The sequence below is a fragment of the Mustela putorius genome, unplaced genomic scaffold (assembly GCF_011764305.1).
Source record: "Mustela putorius furo isolate JIRA1106 unplaced genomic scaffold, ASM1176430v1.1 tig00003909_pilon_pilon_pilon, whole genome shotgun sequence".
NCBI classification, from domain to species: domain Eukaryota; kingdom Metazoa; phylum Chordata; class Mammalia; order Carnivora; family Mustelidae; genus Mustela; species Mustela putorius.
In genome coordinates, this window is record NW_025422057.1 from 42534269 (window position 1) to 42553635 (window position 19367).

At 54.1% G+C, this 19367-nt stretch overlaps 1 protein-coding gene across 2 annotated transcripts in view; it reads left to right on the plus strand.

Moving 5' to 3' along the window:
- Nucleotides 1-19367, plus strand: part of GRID1 (glutamate ionotropic receptor delta type subunit 1) — a 685082-nt gene that overhangs the window by 135588 nt on the left and 530127 nt on the right. For both annotated transcript variants that reach the window (XM_004765778.3, XM_004765776.3), the window contains exon 3: nucleotides 15242-15526. In XM_004765778.3, coding sequence (XP_004765835.1) covers nucleotides 15242-15526 — 285 coding nt within the window. The remainder of the gene's footprint in view (nucleotides 1-15241; nucleotides 15527-19367) is intronic.

The window sequence follows — 19367 nt, forward strand, 5'->3', positions numbered from 1 at the left end:
CTTCAGCCACATTTGGGAGAGCAGTCTCAGGCCTGGCAGAAGACCGTCCACTTGTGTGGGCCTGTGGAAAAGAGCACACTTGCCCAAGTGTGGGACTGCCCTTCTTTGGGGTGGAGGTCCCTGCTGAGGAGAGATAGTGCTGAGGCAGACCACAGAGTTCAGATAGCTCCAGATCCTCCCAGAATCATCCAAGCCCAGTCAGGGGGTCTGGGGTGTGGGGCTGCCTGCATGGCCTGGGAACTCAGTGCAGAGGAGCCTGTGTGCATGTGCGAGGCCGTATGGGTGTGTGCATGCTTGTGGGGTGGGGCCTTTGGGGGGACTGAGCCCCAGCCCTGCAGCTCCCCATTCCTCTTCCGGCGTGAGCAATGGGGGATGCGTCCTCTCATCCCTTTGTCTCCTTGTCTCTGTCTAGCAAATTTGTCTGGGCAGAGGAGGGGGGGCCCTGCCTTCCATGGCCAGGGCAGGGCCAGAGTTGGGCCAGACTTAAGCCTCTGGAGCCTTGTAGGCCTGGGCATCTCTGGGGAGCCTCTTTCATAGCCAGAAAATGCCCGGAGGGAGTGCAAGTCACAGTGAGCACATATTTCGTTGGTTTTTTGGAGAAGGAAGGGCAATTTTCACCTGTTTTCGGAGCCTCTCTGCCCCAGTTTGCTGCACCGTAGCACCCTCCAGAAGCAGACCTGTCTCACAGGAACATGTGGCCAGTAGCAGCTCACACAGGGGGCCTGTGCCAGCTGAGCTTGCCCTGCAGATGGAAGTGGCCTCACGTGTGCCTCCACCTGGTGAGAGCTCTGTTCTCTGTGTGTGCCCCTGGCACTGCCACCTTCTGCTTGGCTGAAGGGGAGGAAGGGGGTACCTACTCCCCTTGAGCTGAGCTCCAGGGAAAGGCTTGTGTACTGCATGTGCCTGCTCGGACTTGGAGAGTTTCATGACGCAGCTCTGCCCAGGCTTACACCCTCGGTTCCCCTCAGTGATCTGAGAGGTGATCAGTCTGAGTGACGGGCCCCCTACACTGAGGGTCTACCTCGAGCGCCCATGCTCCATGTGGTGAGGTTGGCTCTCTTCTCTCCCCCTGGCTGCCAGCTGCTTTGGGGTGTCTGCATCCCTCAGGCTCAGCCTGTGCCTCCAGTGGCCTCCATGGGGTTTTCCATTAGGGGCAGAGGTGGGGGAGGGGCCCACTGTTGCTTTCCCAGCTCATCCACTCTCCTCTTCCAGCTCCTTCCCTGGCATTCCGTCCTCTCTCCTAGAGCTCTTTGAGCCTCCTGGGGCGTTGCAGATATGCTGACCACAGGCCGAATGGCTGGCCTTACTCCCTCTAGGGCTGGAAGGCACGAGCTCCCATCCAGCCCTGCCCTTTGGGCCCTCAGCCCAGGCTTGGGTGGGTAGCCTGTGCCTCTCTGGAGGCCTGAGTTCTTGGTCTCATACTAGCCAGGGGGTGGCTTGTACCTGGCAAGAGACTTCACATTGCCAAGCCTCAGCTGTCCCCTCTGTAGAGGGGAGTGTGGCGATTCTCTTCTGGGTTGTGGGGGATGTGAGGCCATGTGCCACTAGTCCTGCTCGCTCTGGGGGGTGGGGAAGAGGAAGCCTGGGCTCGGGGTCTGCCTCCTTGCTTGTCCTGCCATTCTGTGCTTCTAGCTGACTCTATCCCCTGACCTGTAAGGGCCCTGACAGTCCTCACTGCCTCCTGTACCCGCACTCCCCAGCCCTGGCCCTGGCAGGGCAAGGAGCAGGAGGAGTCCGCTTAGGCCTCGAGTCTCTTGCTGCATCCTCACTGGGGCCATTTTTCCAAAGGCAAGCTCTGAGCTGGCCTTGCCTGTGCCCAGGAGCCCTCCAAGTCTTCTTTGTGAGATCAAAACAAAGTCCAGCAGCTGAGCAGGCAAGACCTCTGCTCTGAGCCCCCCATCCTGTGTCTCCCTCACTCCTGGTGGGTCCACTGATGCCACCATGTGCCTGCCTTGGCTCATGCCATGTTGCCAGGGGCCTAGCTGCTCTCTTTCTCTTGGTCCCCCTTTTATTTGCATTCCGTCCCAGCATCAGCGGCTCTGTCCTCTTTGAAGCCCCCTTGCCATCCCGGGCTGCGTGACTTCACGGCCACGCCCCTCTCGCCTGACATCCTTCCAGGGACACTGAGCCACAGCATCCCGGGTCGTGCTCCAGTGCCCTCTTCACATGGCGTTTCTAGAACCTGGGCCCAGATCTGCATCATGTCATTGTTCCCGGCGTGGGTGCATGGTAGGTGCTTGGAGAGATTTGTCTTAGGGCCCCGGGGGCAACTCGATTGCCCAGTAGGGAGGCTCTGGTTCCCAGTCGGTCTTCTCATGGCAGGAACGGTGCCAATGGGAAACCTGAGCCCCACTGATTGGGTTTCTCTTAAGTTCCTCTCTGGTTTGTGTGAATTTTGTTGTATTGTTTTTCAATTTTCTCCAAGCATCTGCTACTGTGAAAATTTTCATTATCACTGGCAAGGATCCCCTCTCATCCCTGCTGGCTGCAGGAGATTTCTGATTTCTCTCCCAGTCTGCTTCAAAGCACCTGGGAGCCAAGATGCCTAATGTCCCCGGACCAGCTGGGCTTTTGCTCTCGCATCTCAGGAGTGAACCTCCTGTGACTGGGTTCAGCAGGCCTGGCCTGTGTCCTAAGGGCTTTGCCTCCGTTCCCTTGGGATGCCGGGCTGGTGCAGCCGGAAAAGCTGCCCCTGGGGGCTGGGCTAGCACCAACACCAGCACCAACTCCTTTTCTTGAGAGACTGTCAGGTGGTGGCTGCTGGGAGCAGAGGCACCTGCCTCCTCCAGATGCATTCTGGAAGAGTAGCACCGTCTCTTCCGTGTTGGAGGCTCTGTGTTGTCATGATGGCTGTTAGGATGATAATGAGGTGATAGACGTCAAGGCCATGCAGGGCCTTGGGGTGAACGAGAGAAGCAGCTGCAGGCTTTGGCATGTCGCACCTCAGCTGGGTCCTGCCCCACTCAGCCCCGGCCAGCAGAGCTGCATCTGGGCCCCCTGCTGGGGAGATGCACACGTGGGCCCAGGGTGGCCATGGCCCTCACCAGCAGCCTGTTCTTGGACCTGGCTGGGCTGCTTTCTTCCTTGGTCTTAGCTCACTCCTCACACAGGCGCTCGGTTAGTCGTAGTCACTGGCGGGGGCTGGATGCTTTCTGGGTTCGAACTCGTTTGAGGCTTGTTCGTATCCTGTGACGTAGGCACTGTGGATTGTGTTTGCTTGGTTAAATGCATTTATCTGATTTGAAATCACTGTGGTAAGGCCATTTTTAAGGTGGGGCATGGAGAGGGCAGGGATTGCCCAAAGCTACTCGCAGCTGAAGGCACAGAGCGGGGATGTGAGTGTGGGTAGTTCAGCTCTGGAACCTGTGATCTTCCCGTGGGCTCTTCCATCTCTCTGGGAGGGACGGAGTGCTTCATTTTTATTTCAGCCCCCAGTGGGCTGGACAGCGGCCTGCCACCTTCCCCTATGTCATTGGATGTCCTCTGCACCAGTGTGTGCTTAGTTGAAAAGGAGCTGGGAGGGAGGGTGCTGAGCACCTGATAAGTGAATGAATGATGAACGTGGGAACAGACGCTTCCCAAGGGGAAGGAATTAGCATCGGAGAATTGATTCAAGATGTATTTTGTGCCAGAGGCTTTACTTTTACGTCTTGTGTGTAATGCGGGTGCTGTGACCCATTCCTCCTTGTCCTCCTCCTTTAAAAAATAATACATGGATGTCCTATAAAGAGACTGGCCCAGGCTCCCGGATGCTAAGTGACAGGCTAAGGCTCGGGCTTTGTGGCTGCTGCCTCCTGGGAGGAGTCATGGGCTGAATGGAGCAAAGTTCATTTGTAAGACACAGGTCAGGAATCTGCCCCCCACCCCACTGTTGTGTTCACAGTCAGCTGTGGGTTTGGACCAGTAAGTGTGGCCACCAGCCTGCTGGGACTGCTCCATGCAGAGAGCATGACAAAGATGTGGAGAGCACCGCTGGGCTCCGGGGGTGTGCTCAGCCACGTCTGCCACAGCTACCTCCCTGGCTAGGTCCCAGATCCCCGCTCCTGCCCGCACCCTGGGTGCTGTGTGCTGAGGGCTGTGGGGAACTGTGTGCAGAGGGGTGAGAGGCGTGTGTGGGCTAGCCTAGCTGGCCTTTTCCCTGGGTCTGGCTGTAAGGTGTGTGGCTGGATGGCAGCCAGAGAAGGGGGGCAGCTAGGCTGAGCAGAGTGAGGGCCGGGGTGGGGCTGTGGAGGGGTGGCACCTAAAGGGGGTCCACACACCCTGTTTGAGGGACATCGTGCAGGTGGCAATGCTGAACTCAAGGCTTCCTTCTGGAGGGCCGGTGCGGCCCTCCCAGTGATAGAGTCGGGGAACATGGCAGGATGGAGGAAGGGCTTCCCTGGGTCAGCAAAGCCCAGAAGCTGGGGTCCAGTGGTGGGGATCCTCCCCTTGAGAGGGGGCTATCTCTGCCCACTTGGCGGGCGGGGGGGGCTTTGGCCAGTGCTTCAGGACCGGGCTCCATTGGGAGATAGACCAGGGCATAGCACAGTGGGCTGGATCCATGCCTGCCTGACCTGCTTGGGCTTGTGGGGTTTGTGTGGGTGTCCCTGTGGACATTCACCCTAGAGACAGACCCACGGGGCGTAACAACCTGTTGCCCTGAGTGAGAGTGCCATCTTGGGCTGCCCCTGTGGTGGTGGGTAGATCAGGGCCAGCATATGTCCATCCAAAATTGGCCTGTTGTTGCCTGCTCCCCCAAGGCCTCTCTGGGTGTCTGTCTCAGACTTGGTGCCAGGGACGGAGAGGTCTTTAGGGGACTCAGTCCAGGGTGTGACAGAGACCTGTGAACAAACAATGGTGCGCTCTGACTGTACTTGTGTGTAAAGCAGGGCCTGTGGTATTCTAACTGGTGGAACAAGTCCTCTGGAGAGGAAGAGGCACTTGAACTGAGTCTGGAATGCTGAGTTTCTACCAGGAGAACACAGATGATGATGTGAGCCTGACACAGCAGAGCCTCTGGTATTCCTGCTTTGTGTCTCAGAGCCAAGACGTTGCCTCCTGGAAGCCTCCTGGGAGGCCAAACCGCAGGAATAGTGTGGGGTCTCAGAGCTGGAGCTAGGCAGGATGGGGACGTTTCTACACCCTCTCAGCTTTCTAGAAGGGGCGCTGGCTGAGAGGTGACACTTGCTCCTGGAACACTAACCCCTTGTGTGTGTGGTCAGAGGAAATGGGGCGCTCAGGACCTAGCTGGCGGGTATCCGTGGGCCAGCTTATACACCCAGGGTGGAGATTGGGAGTCAAGGCATACACATGGGGCTCTGTCCCTCTGGGACAGTCAGCCCTACTAGGGAGAGAGGGCATAGGCTGGTGGGGGAGAGAGATTCACATGCACACGCACATACACACACACACGCATGCACTCTGAGAGAGAACTTAGGCTAAGGCTAAGAAAGTGAGAAGCAACAACAGGGGAATGAGAGAGATGGCCAGAGAAAGCTAGAAAAGTCAGACATAGGTTGAGATGGGAAGGGAGATCCAGTAGCCTCCCTGAGTCTCTGTTCCCTGTCTGAGAGGTCTACGCTAGGCCTGGCAGGAGCACTTAAGCCGGACGGGTCTGGTGGTGGGACAGCCTTGGCTTTGGGGAGACACATGCAGGTGGAAGGAGGGGAGAAGCACATGTGAGCTGGCCTTGGGCAGCCCAGGGATGTGGGGAGGGCTGAGGTCAGGCTCTGGGATCTGGCCTCTTGGTGTACATCCAGCCTTGGCCTCTGGCTTATTCCATCTTCCCAGCAGCCCTAGAGGTGGGGACAATTATTAGCCTGTTGGTAAGTGAGGGCTGAGGCTCAGCCCAGCTGAAGTGACTTGCTTGAGGGCACATAGCTCTAGCTGGGGCCCTGCCTGTCTCGTGGGTCAGAGGCAGCTCAGGGTTTGAATCCAGGCTTCCTTTTGACTTCGGGCAACACCCTGATGTTGGCTCTCTCCTCCTGTCAAGCGTGGCTAGCAGTACCCACTTCCCTGGAGAACTGTGGGTTCAGCAATGAGGCGGATGGGCCGGACCCCCTATGGCGCCTGGCGGCCATCTGTGCATGGCTCCTGTCTTTTCTGGAGTCCAGAGCAGCAGAGTGGCTGTGTCCTCACCCCCAGTCCCTCTGGCTCTAAAGGTGAAAACGCTGTCTTGCCTACCTTGGAGTATCTAAGCCTGTCCCAGCTGGGGCCATACAGGATGCCCCTTGTCCCTGAGTGCATGTCCTGGGAACGCTGAGCTCCCTGTGCCGCCAGCTGTCCCCTGCTGTCTTCTCTGAGCCAGGCTGCCACCTGGGCTCAGGACCTGAGCTGTCTGTCCCGCCTCCGAGGCCCCAGGAGCCGGCGCTCCTCAGAGATCTGGGAGTGTCTCTCCCTTGCCTCGTCGGCTCCCAGACAGCACCCTTGCTTTCTCCACAGTTCACACGGTTCCTTTCCCACCCCTATACCGTCTCTCCTTCTTGGGCAGAGTTAGAGGAAGGGAGTGTCCCTTGGCCCCCGGGCTCATCTCTGCAGAGATTAGATTCTGGAGCCAAGTCCAGGAGACCCCAGAGCCCACGGTCTTAGTTCTCCCCGTGCTGCCTAGGGCTAGGCTTGCGCCAGGATGAGACACACTTTGCCGTTGCCCCATTGCCGACATGCGTCCCATCCCCGGATTCTGTGGGGGACTCGTTCACCTTGGGGCGCTGACATTCCCAGCTCTTTGTCCCTAGGCATCTGTGCGTTCACTTCCTCCTTCCTGCCCTGAACATCTTCTCATCATCTCTGTATCAGGCCCTGGACCTGCAGAAAGCTGTGAAACTCAATCTTGAGTTTCGTTTTTCTTGGAACCTTAGGAATTAAGCATGAAGTCCAATAATACAGACTTGATAGAGAGGCTAAAATACTCTGACCTCCAGGGAAAGGGAGGATTAATTTTTCTTAGCATGGGAAAGTCGAGGAAAGTTCCATAGAGAAAGAGGCACTTGGGATGGGTCTTGGAGGAGGAAGAGGAGTTTAGTGGTGGAGGAAGGGCATTTTGAGAAAAAGGAATCAGCACGTGTGAAGGGAGAGGGGCATGGTGATATGAGCACAGAGGTGGAGGCATGTGAGACAATAGAAGGGTGCCATGCTGGTGTGTGGAGTTGGGAGACCCTGGGGGACATCTCACAAAATGGACTTTGACTCCCAGGTGATGGGGAGCACGGCAGGAATTTTGGGGAGCATGCTTGGTTGTTGAACTTTGGTCTGCAAAATGGGTTAGAGAAAGAAATGCTGGGAGGCAGGGAGATCAGTAGGCTGATGAGAGATGTGGGCAGGAGTAGGGAGTGGCATTCAGATGCTGGGTTGGGAGGGGGGAGCCCAGGAAGAGAGCTCTGGGCTTGGATTGCAGAGAGAGCTACAGGAAGCCCCTGGGTGCACTGCTGCTTTCGAGGTTCTCTGAGTCTCCCAGGACTTGTCACTGTCCTGATTTAACTTCCACAGTGTAGGCTTTGTGTGAATCCAGCCCGGGAGCCCAGCGTTCCATTGGCGGAGCAGTAAAAGTCATTAACGAGGAGCTGGAGAGCTATAAATAAGGCAGCACGACCCCACCCCGTGTTCCCTGTGTTTCCAATCTGTGGGAGCACGGAATCAGTTTTGATTCATTAATTGGCATAAGGATGAGGCCCCAGAGATTGGCATGGTCCTGCCAGCTCTTCTCCACCCTCCTGCTCTGTTCCCTGTGTCCTGCCTGCACCAGCTGCTCACTTGCCTCAGGCTACACTCCAGCATCCAGGGGAACCCTCTGGAGCTGCTCCTGTTGGTCACCTGGGCTGGGTGGGAAGGGAGGCTGCAGAGGCATGGGCGCTCCCAGCCTGGAGGTACTTTGGGGTCTTCACTGACTTCTCTCTCACTGTTCCCTTGGCACTGTCTAAGCGCTGCATGAAGACTCTCCAGATTTTGGGACGTGGCTTCCCTTTTGGAAGGGCATGAGTATCTGGGCACCTTGACAGGTTTGAAAACTCTGTCTCACCAACGAACTGTGGATGCCAGTAGTGCTTTTCTTGCAGAGTTGGTGGGAGTCTTAAACAGCTTGTTGCTCTGCTGTGCTGTGCTGGGTGCTGGGCCAGTGGCTCAGAGGGTAAGCGGAATGCCCACGCTTTTGCCCATGGGCTCATGGGTCAGAGAATGAGATGCCTGGCGGAGACCACACAAAGTAGTCCACAGTTGCAAATGTTGGTGGATGGTATGCAGGCAAAGTGCAGTAAGGGAAGCTAAAGGTCATTGAAAGTTCTCTCGTGGGTGTGACGGTTACCCACAGAAACCCAGAAGAAGGGGAGCCAGCCACCGGCTGCAGGAGGAGCTCTGCAGACCAAGGGAGATTTGTGGAGACCTAGAAGCAAGGAGAGCTTGGAGTATACCTTAGTTAGGGCATGAAGGCCGCTGCCTGGGACACAGGGTATGGGTGTGGGGTTGCAGGTCTGGTTGGGAGCGTTGATCTTATTTTAAAGCCAGAGGGAAGTTAATGTGGACAGTAAGCAGAGAAGCACAGCTTATTTGGTGTTCCACGAAGGCCATTGCGCTGTGGCGTGTAGAGTGGAAGGCAGGAAATGGATCAGCGGGGAGGTTGAGGTAGGTCGAGGTGGGGGATGTCATGGTGGTTTAAACCAAGGTGGCAGAGGGAAGTTGACAGACCCAAGACTTATTTACATATTTTATAAAACATCCAGGACTTGGTGATGGCTTGGATGCAGAGGGTCAGGGAGAGAGAAGGGTCTAGAACACGTGGTGGAAAGGGGTGCGCCGTTTGCTGAGATTGGTGACCAGAATAACCACCTTGCTGGGTGCATGGGTCTCTCTGGCTCTCCACCGTTTGCTCTCAGCCATGGAGCAGGGGGAGGGCAGTTTGACCAGCCGGGGGAACTCTCACTGGGGATTTCAGCAGCTGTGCTACCTAAGGAGAGAGCGGGGCATGAGGTTGTTTGCAGGAGAGTGGCTGGAATGATGGCCGGAATGACAGCTGGACAGAGCCGGAATGATGACTGGACAGACACTGAGCTGAGAGGAGCGGGGAGTGACGGCAGGCGGAAGCTGCTGGGAGTGCACGATTTAAGTAGGTCTGTGGGACAGGATCCACCAGAGGGCAGGAGGTGAGGCTCTGCTGAATTCTCCTTTGGGGTGTCCTTTGCTGGTGAGCAGCGAGGGCAGGGTCAGCATCCTGTAGGACCAGAGCTCTAACCTCTGCCTTTCCCCCCATTTCGTGGTTTTGTTTACCTTTTTAAGTGTCTTAATAAAACATGAAAAAAATATTTATTCTTCCTAGATCAATAATTTACTATGAGTTATGACAATACTAAATTTGGTCAATTATTCATTAACTATAAAGTATTTATAAATGCTACCTTAATTTAAAGCATTAGCCCTTAGAATTCAAATATTAATAAAGCCGGTGCCAGCTGAAAGGAGGAAAGGAAAGGCACAGATCATGAGGGTGGCTCTGGGAGGGTGAGTGCTCACGGCTGTTAAGGAGATTAGAATAACGAGTTGTCGCCGGGAGCCCCACTTAGGGGGCAGGCAGAGGTGCTGGACCCCCGGTGAGAGACAGACTGTTCCTTCTGGAGGGCAGGGCTAAGCCCCGGGCTGCCCAGAGCCTGGCTGTCCCTTCTGTTGCCTGCTGAGACAAGCCGAGTCTTGTCAGGCTGCTCTGGGCATGTCTGCTTTGACCCAGGTGGAGTGGCCTCTTTTGCCTTGTCCATCTGGAAAATGTGGGATTCTTGGAGGGACGACAGAGGCCAGTTAGCACAGGTTAGGGAACCTTGTCCTCAGAAGTGCAGGGCCCACATGGTGGATCCCACCATACCAGGACCACATCTGGTCTTCCAGAAGGAGCAGGTGTGAATGTGCGGGGGCTGGGGGCGGGCATCTGGTGGAGGGGAGGCTGGGGTGGCTGTGGGCAACATCATTTCTGGGTAGTCTCTTCCAGCACAAGTCCTCTGGGGCTATTGCTTGCCCCCATGAGTCTTGGTGCCTGGAGTGACCTCAATGTCTGGGGGTACCTCTCTCACCAACAGCGTCCACTGCGGGCATCTAGTGACTTGATAAAGCCAAGGGTTTGCTGTCAGCTGGGAGAGGCCTCGTGCCCACTTGCCAGCTCCTTCCTCAGGGCTTGCGCTCAGTGTGGAGCTGCCCTCAGAATTTCTTTCCAGGGAGGTGTGGGTCACAGCAGCCCAGGAATCCTGGACTGTGTCCCCTACTGGCCACTGGGTCTTCCAGGACTGGCTCTAGAGGCTTCTGGTCATCTGCTTCTGATGTTCTCTTTGCTGGTTGTTCTCTGGCTGAGTGGCCCTGCTGAAAGGCCAACCCTCTCTGTGCTTCAGTTTTCTCACCAGGAAATCAGAAAGCTCAGGTGGGATGAGCGTTACAGAGAGCCTATCTGTCCCATGATGTGGCCGGTGCTGTGCCTGACATGTCCTACCCCGAGGGTCTCGTGTCCAGGAAAGCCTGGATCAGTAGGATGGCATCTCAGGGGACAGTGGCGGGAATGGGATTGTGGGGCTGTCCTGGAATCCTGGCAGAGCTCGTGGGTCCTCTCCTTTGGGCCCAAGCTCGAGCTCTGAGTACTCTCTTTCCCCCAGTTCCTGGGAAGCCACCGGGCAGTGCACAGACCTCTACAGAGACCCTCTGCTCTCCCAGGCCGCCAAGCATGGGGAGGGGGCTGGAAGCCGATCACATTCATCTCCGCTTTTTGCTTTCCCAGCTGATGAGCCACATTCAGGGTGCCCTTATCAAGCCATCAAGCCTGCATTCTTGCAATCAAGAGAGAGAGCCGCTTTATGACCACATGATATTGGAGGCAAAGAATGGTAACAAAGGCTCTTATCTTGTAGCAAGCCACAGAAACACCTCCTAGTAAAAGAAGCAATGACTCTGGTGGCTTCTGCATCCCTACTGGGTGTCAGACAGTGCAAATGGCTCTTCACACACTGAGACCCTTCTTGGAACATGCACAACAGCTCTGGGAGGTGGTGCCATCATCTTCATCTGACAGAGGCCCAGAGAGGGCCAGCACTGTCCAAGGACCCACAGCATGTATGTGGCAGGGCCCAGATTCAGACCCCGGCCAGGGGACCCCAGCACTGGGGTCCAGCCCCTCTCCCTACAGTGTGGGTATGAGTTGTATAACGTCCTGTCCCAGGAATGAGCACACAACCTTGATTAAGCTAATAGCTGACTTGGCTTTGATCTGATGTATTTTGATCATATTATTTTTATGTTAGGAGCCTCTAAATAACCATCATTTCAACAGTGCCCCAATTAGCAGGCCATTCATAACGGATTAGACATTGACTGGCATTGGGCCTCTCCATTAGTGCCTGGACGAGGCTTCCAGACTTAATCACCCGCCCTGTCCTCGAGGCTGGTGGCCTGAGGAGCTTGCATGGTGCTGCGGGTGGCCGAGGGGCGGGACAGCCAGCCCCACCTCTGCAGGGAGGGCCGTCATCAGCAGGGGTGAGGTCCCTCTCTTTCTTAACTACTCTTTCTTGGGATCCTGGGCAGGACTTGGGTGGGGATATTGATGGGTGTGCCCAAGGAGAGTGGCAGGAAACTGATACCTGTTTAACTTCTTTCTTGTGTACTGCAGGGGCTGGGATTTGCTATTCATGTTTTTTTTTTAAAATTTATTTTTTATTTATTTTCAGCATAACAGAATTCATTATTTTTGCACCACACGCAGTGCTCCATGCAATCCGTGCCCTCTATAATACCCACCACCTGATACCCCGACCTCCCACCTCCCACCCCTGCAAACCCCTCAGATTGTTTTTCAGAGTCCATAGTCTCTCATGCTTCACCTCCCCTTCCAATTTCCCTCAACTCCCTTCTCCTCTCTAACTCCCCTTGTCCTCCATGCTATTTTGTTATGCATGTTTTAAGTCAGTGCTGCCAGAACTCTGCTGGGGAGAGATTCTTATACTCATTTAATAGGAAATGGGGCTCAGGAAGGAAACCTGCCTGTAGCCACAGCCTGCTGACCGGAGGACCCTTAACCAGACCTGTGGTTAGATTATAGGGTGTCTTCCACTGCCCTGGTGAGCCCAGGTCCAGCCAAGAGGTTGGTGTCCCTGGATACCAGCAAGATGGGGCAAGATGACCAGTCAGGCAGTTGTTCCTTGAGCATGTTCCTGCTGCCCGGCCCCTGTCTTTGTCCCACGGCACCCCTCTCTCATGCTGGTCTAAATCCTCTTTCTTCAAGGCCCTGACGTCACCCTTCTCTGAGCTCAAGGAGCGTCATCTCTCCTTCCTCATGGGCTGGATTGTGCGGTCTGTCTTCTTGGTGGGTCCAAACCCCTCAAAGGTGGGGCTTGATGTTCTCTTGCTCTTTACTCTCCTCTAGTACGCAGTGCAGGGCTTTGCACATAGTGAGGGGAGTAGGTACTGAGTGTATGTATGAAACACGCAGGAAGGAAGGAACCAGTCTGCAGGGAGCAGTGGGATGCATGCCCCAGGTGGGGAAACTGAGGCTCAGAGAGGTTCAGAGACTTCAGAACTGGTGTATAGGGAGCGGGTGCAGGTTTTGCCCCCAGAAGTCAGGTGGTGACCTGGGAGGGAGTTGGATGGGGTGGATGACAGCTGAAATGAGCACCATCATGGGTGTCCTGGGCTGGGTGTCTGGACAGCCTTGTATCCCTGTGATGTCAGGTCATTTTGTGTGATTACTTCTTAGAGTTAGAAATTTGGTGTATTGGGAATGAAGAGAGTAGGTACAAGAGAATAAGGAGGAATTCATTCAGCATCACAGCACCTTGCTTTTCTCCTGCCTTTTGGTGATTTCTCTTGCCGTTTCCCCAAGCATGCTTTTTGCCTAACTGCAGTCCTGGGGAGCATATCATTTTGTGTCCCGCGGTGGTCACTTAGCTGCTTCTCAGAAGTCTTTTTTATTTTTTTTATTTTTATTTTTTATTTTTTAAAGATTTTATTTATTTGACAGAGATCACAAGTAGGCAGAGAGAGAGAGAGAGAGAGAGAGAGGAGGAAGCAGGCTCCCTGCTGAGCAGAGAGCCCGACGTGGGGCGTGATCCCCAGGACCCTGGGATCACGACCCGAGCCGAAGGCAGAGGCTTTAACCCACTGAGCCACCCAGGCACCCCTCAGAAGTCTTTTTTAAACTGGATTGTGTCTCAGTTCAGCCGGGTCCTTTATCGCTTGTTTTTTCCTCCCGGCCTGTTATCTGGAAAATGGACGTGAAGCCACCTCCTAAACACAGGTGTCATGAGAACAAAATACACAAAGTATTCAACAGTATTTGGCACGGAGAAAATTCTCACAAAATAGTCCCTCCTCCTTCATGGCTTCACTACTTACCCATCACCGGAAGATGATTTTCCTTTCCTCAAAGAATTATCTGTTCACGACTCAAAATTTTGGCAAAATAGAGAAAAGACGGAAAATCAGTTCAGGCCTCTTCTAAAATGCAGTCACTTTGAGCATTTTGCAATATTCTCTTCAGGTCTTTCTTTCATGTGTGTTATTTTATTTAATTGATACAATAAAATACATACAATTTTGTATTACTTTCACATAACTTTTTTATGACAAGCGCTTTCCCATGTTACTGTATTATTTTCATAAGTAATTTTAAAGGCTATGTATGCTTTCAACAAATGGAGCATTTTTCCTAACCACTCCCCTATTTGCATCTTTTTGATTGTGAGAGATATTTTGAGAGTATGGATCAATGTCCTCTGAGTGTTTGGGGCTCTCAAGCCATTCCTATACTTTGGATAGTGCCTAGAGTAGAATTATTGACCCGAGGGCGTGAAAATGTTAAGGCTTACTGTATTCTTGCACTGGTCTCTGCTGGGGAATGGATTGTGTGTAGGGAAGGATGGTGAGCAGGACAGGCGTAGCCCATGGCCGCCTGGAGTTTGTGGTCCAGTATGGGAGACAGACAGTTACACCAGCCATGCATTGTGCCGGGATGGGGGAAGTACAGGGTGCAGGGGGAGCTTGAGATGGGAGGTCCTTAGCCAGACTGATGATGTGGAGTCTTGAGGAGTGAGTGTGAAGGTTCAAGACGCATTGGCGTCTCCTCCCCCCGCCCCTGCTTCCTTCCCCTTGGACTTGTTTCCCTGCTGCTGGTCTCCTTCTCTCAGCCTCGTCGGAGACGTTACATAAACCCAAAGGCCGTCCATCGCAACAAGCGCATTGTCAAAGTTGTTGAGAAGTCTGGCGTCTGCAGCAGATGGCCTGCTGACATTCACAGGCTGTGTTTTGAAGTTGCATCTGCTTTCCCACATTCCTCCGTCACATAAGCCTTATTAATAAATGTTTGCTTCCAAACTGGTGCAGTGGGTTGCGGTGTCGGGATGGGCATCTTTCTATTAATTGGTCTGATGTCCCCAAAAGATGCAAGTGTGTGGCTGAAAGGGGCGTCCCTTGCGGTTCCTGGGTGACTCGTGAAGATGAGCCGTGCCGTGCCGTGCCGCGGTCCTGGCCCAGGCTGCTGGCGCCTCCGTCCCTCCGGCTCTCCCTCTGCCTAGCAGCGTCTTCCTTTGTGATTATCAGCTTTTGAATAATCCTGGGCTTCTGGAAGCACCTGCTTCATCTGGGGTTTGACCCCGTATTTTATGATATAAATCAAGTGGACTTGGCCAGAAGACCTAGCATTTCTTTCTTTCTTTCTTTCTTTTTCTTTTCTTTTTTTGTTTTTTGCCTGCAACCTGAGTCCTCTGGGGTAAGTGTCTCCCTGACTTTCTAATGTAATTCATTCCCTTCAGCCCCAACCAGTTCGGTTCAGCCAATAATCATGAAGCACACAGTATATTCATGGCCCATGTCTTGGCCTCCGAGATACACAGATCAACAAAATGTGTTCTTGGCTCTTAAAGGGCTCACAACCCGGGTGGGAAACAGAATGGCTAATGGAGCTGCTGTGACGGGTGTCTCAAAGCAGATGTGGGTTGGATTCTTGTCCTGCCATCCCTCCTTGAGTAGCCCACAGCAAATGATTTTGCCTTCTCCTGACCTCCATTTACTCCTTTTACTCAGCTGCGGAATGGGTGTAAGAACATCTAGCTGGCAGGAGCCCTGAAAGTCTTAGTAGGACTCCGCATGTGAGAGCTGCTGGCCTTGCCCGGGGTGGTTCCCAGTCTCTGGAGGGAGGCAGCATTTCCTGGGGGTCCCCCTGGGCGCGAGCTGCTAGGCCTGGGCCCTGCGGATCAAAGTCAGTGCGGCTTTGTCTCCAGGCTGACCTCTCCCTCTCTCTCCCCTCTCTCCCCAGCCTGTGACCTCATGACCCAGGGGATTCTGGCCTTGGTCACGTCCACCGGCTGTGCGTCTGCCAACGCCCTGCAGTCCCTCACAGATGCAATGCACATCCCACACCTCTTTGTCCAGCGCAACCCTGGAGGGTCTCCGCGCACTGCCTGCCACCTGAACCCCAGCCCCGATGGGGAGGCCTACACGCTGGCCTCCAGACCGCCTGTGCGCCTCAACGACGTCATGCTCAGGCTGGTGACAGAGCTGCGCTGGCAGAAGTTTGTCATGTTCTATGACAGCGAGTATGGTGAGTTGGGGGCCGGCCGGGGTTTGCTCTGCGGCTCCTGGGAGGCACCTTGGGCTCTGGGAGACCCTCGAGCCAGGCCGCTGCTATGACAGCCAAGAGCTTCAGGGTGGGCTGGGTGTACACGGTGGTGGGTGGTCTGGGTGGAGTGGGTCTTGGGGTTGGTTCGGCCCAGCCTTGAGCTTGCAAATGGGGGGAGAGCTGCAAAAGCAGATCTGTAGACAGGCACGAATGTTGCCTAGCGACAACACCTTATCATGATAGCTAAAGTTTGAATCATCTTAGAGTTTTCAATAAAATATTAATAAACTGCTGGCAGGGATCCAAAGGGCTGCACGTAGGTAGCGGCGGAGGCTGGCCAGCACGGTCCTTTCAGAAGACCCCTCTTCAAAGACCGTCCCTCATGCTGGACAGTCACCTGACCCTCCCAGCTCCCTGGTCTCCCCTCAGTGTCAGGGTCTCAGGCGGGGGCAGAGGGCAGGGGTGGGGAACCTCCAGGGTCATGGGACCAGTCTGGGATCATGGGGGTATGGTTGGACACAGCTTTTCTGAAGACCTCCCAGAAGAAAAAAAATAAAATTTGTTGGTTAAAAATGCACAAAAAAAAAATGGGCTTTGGAGAACTCGTTTTAGGTGTTCTTATGGCTGTCCTGTGAAAGGCCAGTCCTAGTCCCAAGATGAAATGGTTTCCATGTTGTGTGTTTTTATAAAAAAGACTTTTAATGTTGAGATAACTGAGATTCCTGTGCAGTTATGAGAAATGGTCCAGAGAGATCCCGCGCACACATCACCCAGGTTCGCGGTGGGCAGTATGTGGTGTAACTCACATGATACTACAAGGAGGACTTGACGTTGGTGCAATCCCGAGACCTTTCCACACTTCTCTGGTTTGCGGACACTTGAGTGTGCGTGTTCACATCTGTGCAGCTTTATCATGGGTACATTCTTGTGGCCGGAGTCGGGACACACGGCAGTGCCCTCAGCAGGATCCCTGTGCCCTCTTTACATAGCCACCGCCACTCCCGTTACATGTCTTTAAAGGGTGGAGGGGTGCTGGTAAGGGTCGGCGGCCCAGTGGCTGGGGCCAGGGTGCCATGGGTGGGCCCTCAAAAGTCTTGCCTCGTCTCTTGGTGAAATCATTCCTTTGCCAAGAATGTAACTAGGAAGAGAAGCCAGCATATGTTTGCATTTGCCTAAATATTCTGCTGCTCTAAGACTGGAATGTTGTCCTCCGCTCTTGAGCAGATATGCTGTTTGGAGTCTTCCAGAAGGAATTGGAAGAGCAAACAGTCACTGGGCCGAAATGAAGATGAGGTGGTGATAGAGACAAGGGTGACCCGAGGCTCCAAGCACTTGAACTAGAGATTGGCCGGCACCTGGCCTCTCCTTCCCACCTGCATTCAATCCCTGGCGCTGTGCGGGGTGTGGTGGGGGGTGCTGGAGGAGCTCACAGGGCACCTCTCAGTGCCTCGGCCTTCTCTGAGAATCTCTTCTACCGATGTTTCAACCTGAGCATCCGGTGTGTTCTGTGGCTAGCCGGTGGACACCGCCGGGGCTGGGTGCTGTGGGACTGGGTCTGCATGCCCTCCGGCTCCCTTCTTCAGATGTCTTTGCTCTCCTTGCGCTGTGGTCCATAGAAGTTCTTCAAGCCTTGGTTCTCCCCAAGGCCTGGGAGGGGGGAACTCTAGCCACAGGAGGGCAGGTAGCAGCTCTGTGGCCTGCCCACCCTGCCTGGGCTCCTGTAATTCTTGTACCTGATGAATGACGCCTGATGGCACTTGCTCACACTATGTGTTTTTGTATTATTATACCCCTTACCCTAAGTCAGCTCGAGGATCAAGACCCTGAGGAGAGGAGCCCCGATCTTTATCTGTCTGAAGCTTCCCTTTTTTCCTGGGAGCTGCTCTCACAAACACACTTCTCCCCCCGCTCAGCCTGCTCTCAGCTTGTCCTGACCCACTCATGAGGGCTGATTGCTGCCGAGCACTGACTGTCACACCAGGCTACAAGCTCCAGGAGAGTGGGCCACTTACTGTTCACTGCTGTGTGCCTGCTGCTTAGCACCGTCCCTTGCACGGAGAAGGGCCCAAGAAGTTGTCACTGTGTGAATGAGTCCACTTATGAGGATATGGGGTTTTCAGACAATTTTCACATAAGACAAAGGAAGAATGGGAAGAAAGACAAGGCACCCGATAGTCTCACCTCTGAGGTCGGCGAGGTGGGCTAGGATGTTTCATTCTGCAGATATATTGCCCTGCCCCTTTCCTCTCCTCTCTGACCCAGAACCTCCAGTCAAACCAAAAGGTGTTCCCCCTTTTCTGACATGGATGCTTTGGCTACCTTTGGTGGGGTTGAGCTTAGTTCTCTCTCTCTCTCTCTTTCTTAAGGATTTTATTTATTTATTTGAGAAGGAGAGAGAGAGAGCATGGGAGAGTGAGCATGAGCAGGGGGAGGGGCAGAGGGAGAGTGGGAAGCAAGATCCCCACTGAGCAGGGAGTGTGAGGACGGGTTCAATCCCAGGAACCCCCAGGAACATGACCGGAACTGAAAGCAGACACTTAATTGACTGAGAAACCCAGGTGCTCCTTGAAGTTAGTTTTCAACCGGCCTGGACTTTATCAGTGATTCCAAAAAGACATAGGGTGACTGATAGCTTTCCTCTAGCAGACAGGCAACTGGTAGGACCTCGAATGCTGTGTTGAGAGGGATGCCGAGGCTGTATTGGCTCAGCAACAGAAAATGCCATAGTTGCTCTGTGAAGTTTCCGTGTTACAGGGGAGGGGCTGGTGGCAGCCTGACGTGTTTGCTGATTCTGCTGTGGGTGCTGGGGGTTAATGGAATACCTGGGCACTGCTATATATTGGAGTGTCGCTGTCTTTGGTGCTGATCCGTTTGGCTTGAGGCTTTCTGGAGGCCAAAGCTCTTTCATCGGATTCTGTGCCAGACCTCCTATCTTTGTGGGCCCTGGACATCAGTTCCCTGATCTGACAGCCTGCAAGGCTAAGCTCCAAGCTAGTCTCTGTAGACTTTAACCACTTGGACTCCCACCACTTGTACTGGCTATGCTCCTCGTGCATGTCTGGTTTTGGCCTGTTTTGCCCCCTGCCTTGTGTTAGGTGGGGCAAGGTGGTGGAAGGTCATGTGCTCTTTGCTGCGGTACATGCAGCCCCCCGAGGAGGGGGGTGGGTGTCTTCTCAGCATGGCTGGCATTGGCCTGTCTGAGAGCAGTGGGTAGACTCAGGCTGCTGAAATGCCCGAGACAAATGGTGCCTCCAGAACTCCTCAGGGCCCCTCCTCCACCCCACCTCTGCACCATGAGCTGCAGATGAGCCCAATTAAAAAGCAAATTGAGTGTAAAGACTGTTTTATTCCTTCCAAAGTCAAACAAAAAGGGTTTGGGGATATGATGACTTTTTTTTTTTTGATGCTGATCTACAAGTATCTTTACATATATTAAATGTATATTATATGTATATATATGTTAAAGCCATTCTGTGACTCTCTGAGGTGGGATTATTGTTGGCGTTTGACAGGTAACGTACATGAGGCCCGGAGAGGTTCTTTTTGACCTGAATGCCCATGTGCTCTGCCAAGGCACCATCCTATTTCTGTAATCTGGGGCTTGCGATGCTCCAGCTTCTTCTCCCTGTCCCCAGCCAGGCAGAGTTGATGCCAAGAAGGAGGGAAGAGTGCTTTGGAATGGACTTGGCATCCCAAGGCTGGTATGCTCAGGACGTGAGTGAATGTCACATGGGAAGTCCCTCCCTTGCTGGCGGAGTCCTGATGCTTCCCTGCTGGCCCTTCAGCTTCCTTCTCAACCCAGGAATGACCTGCCTTTGGTGGA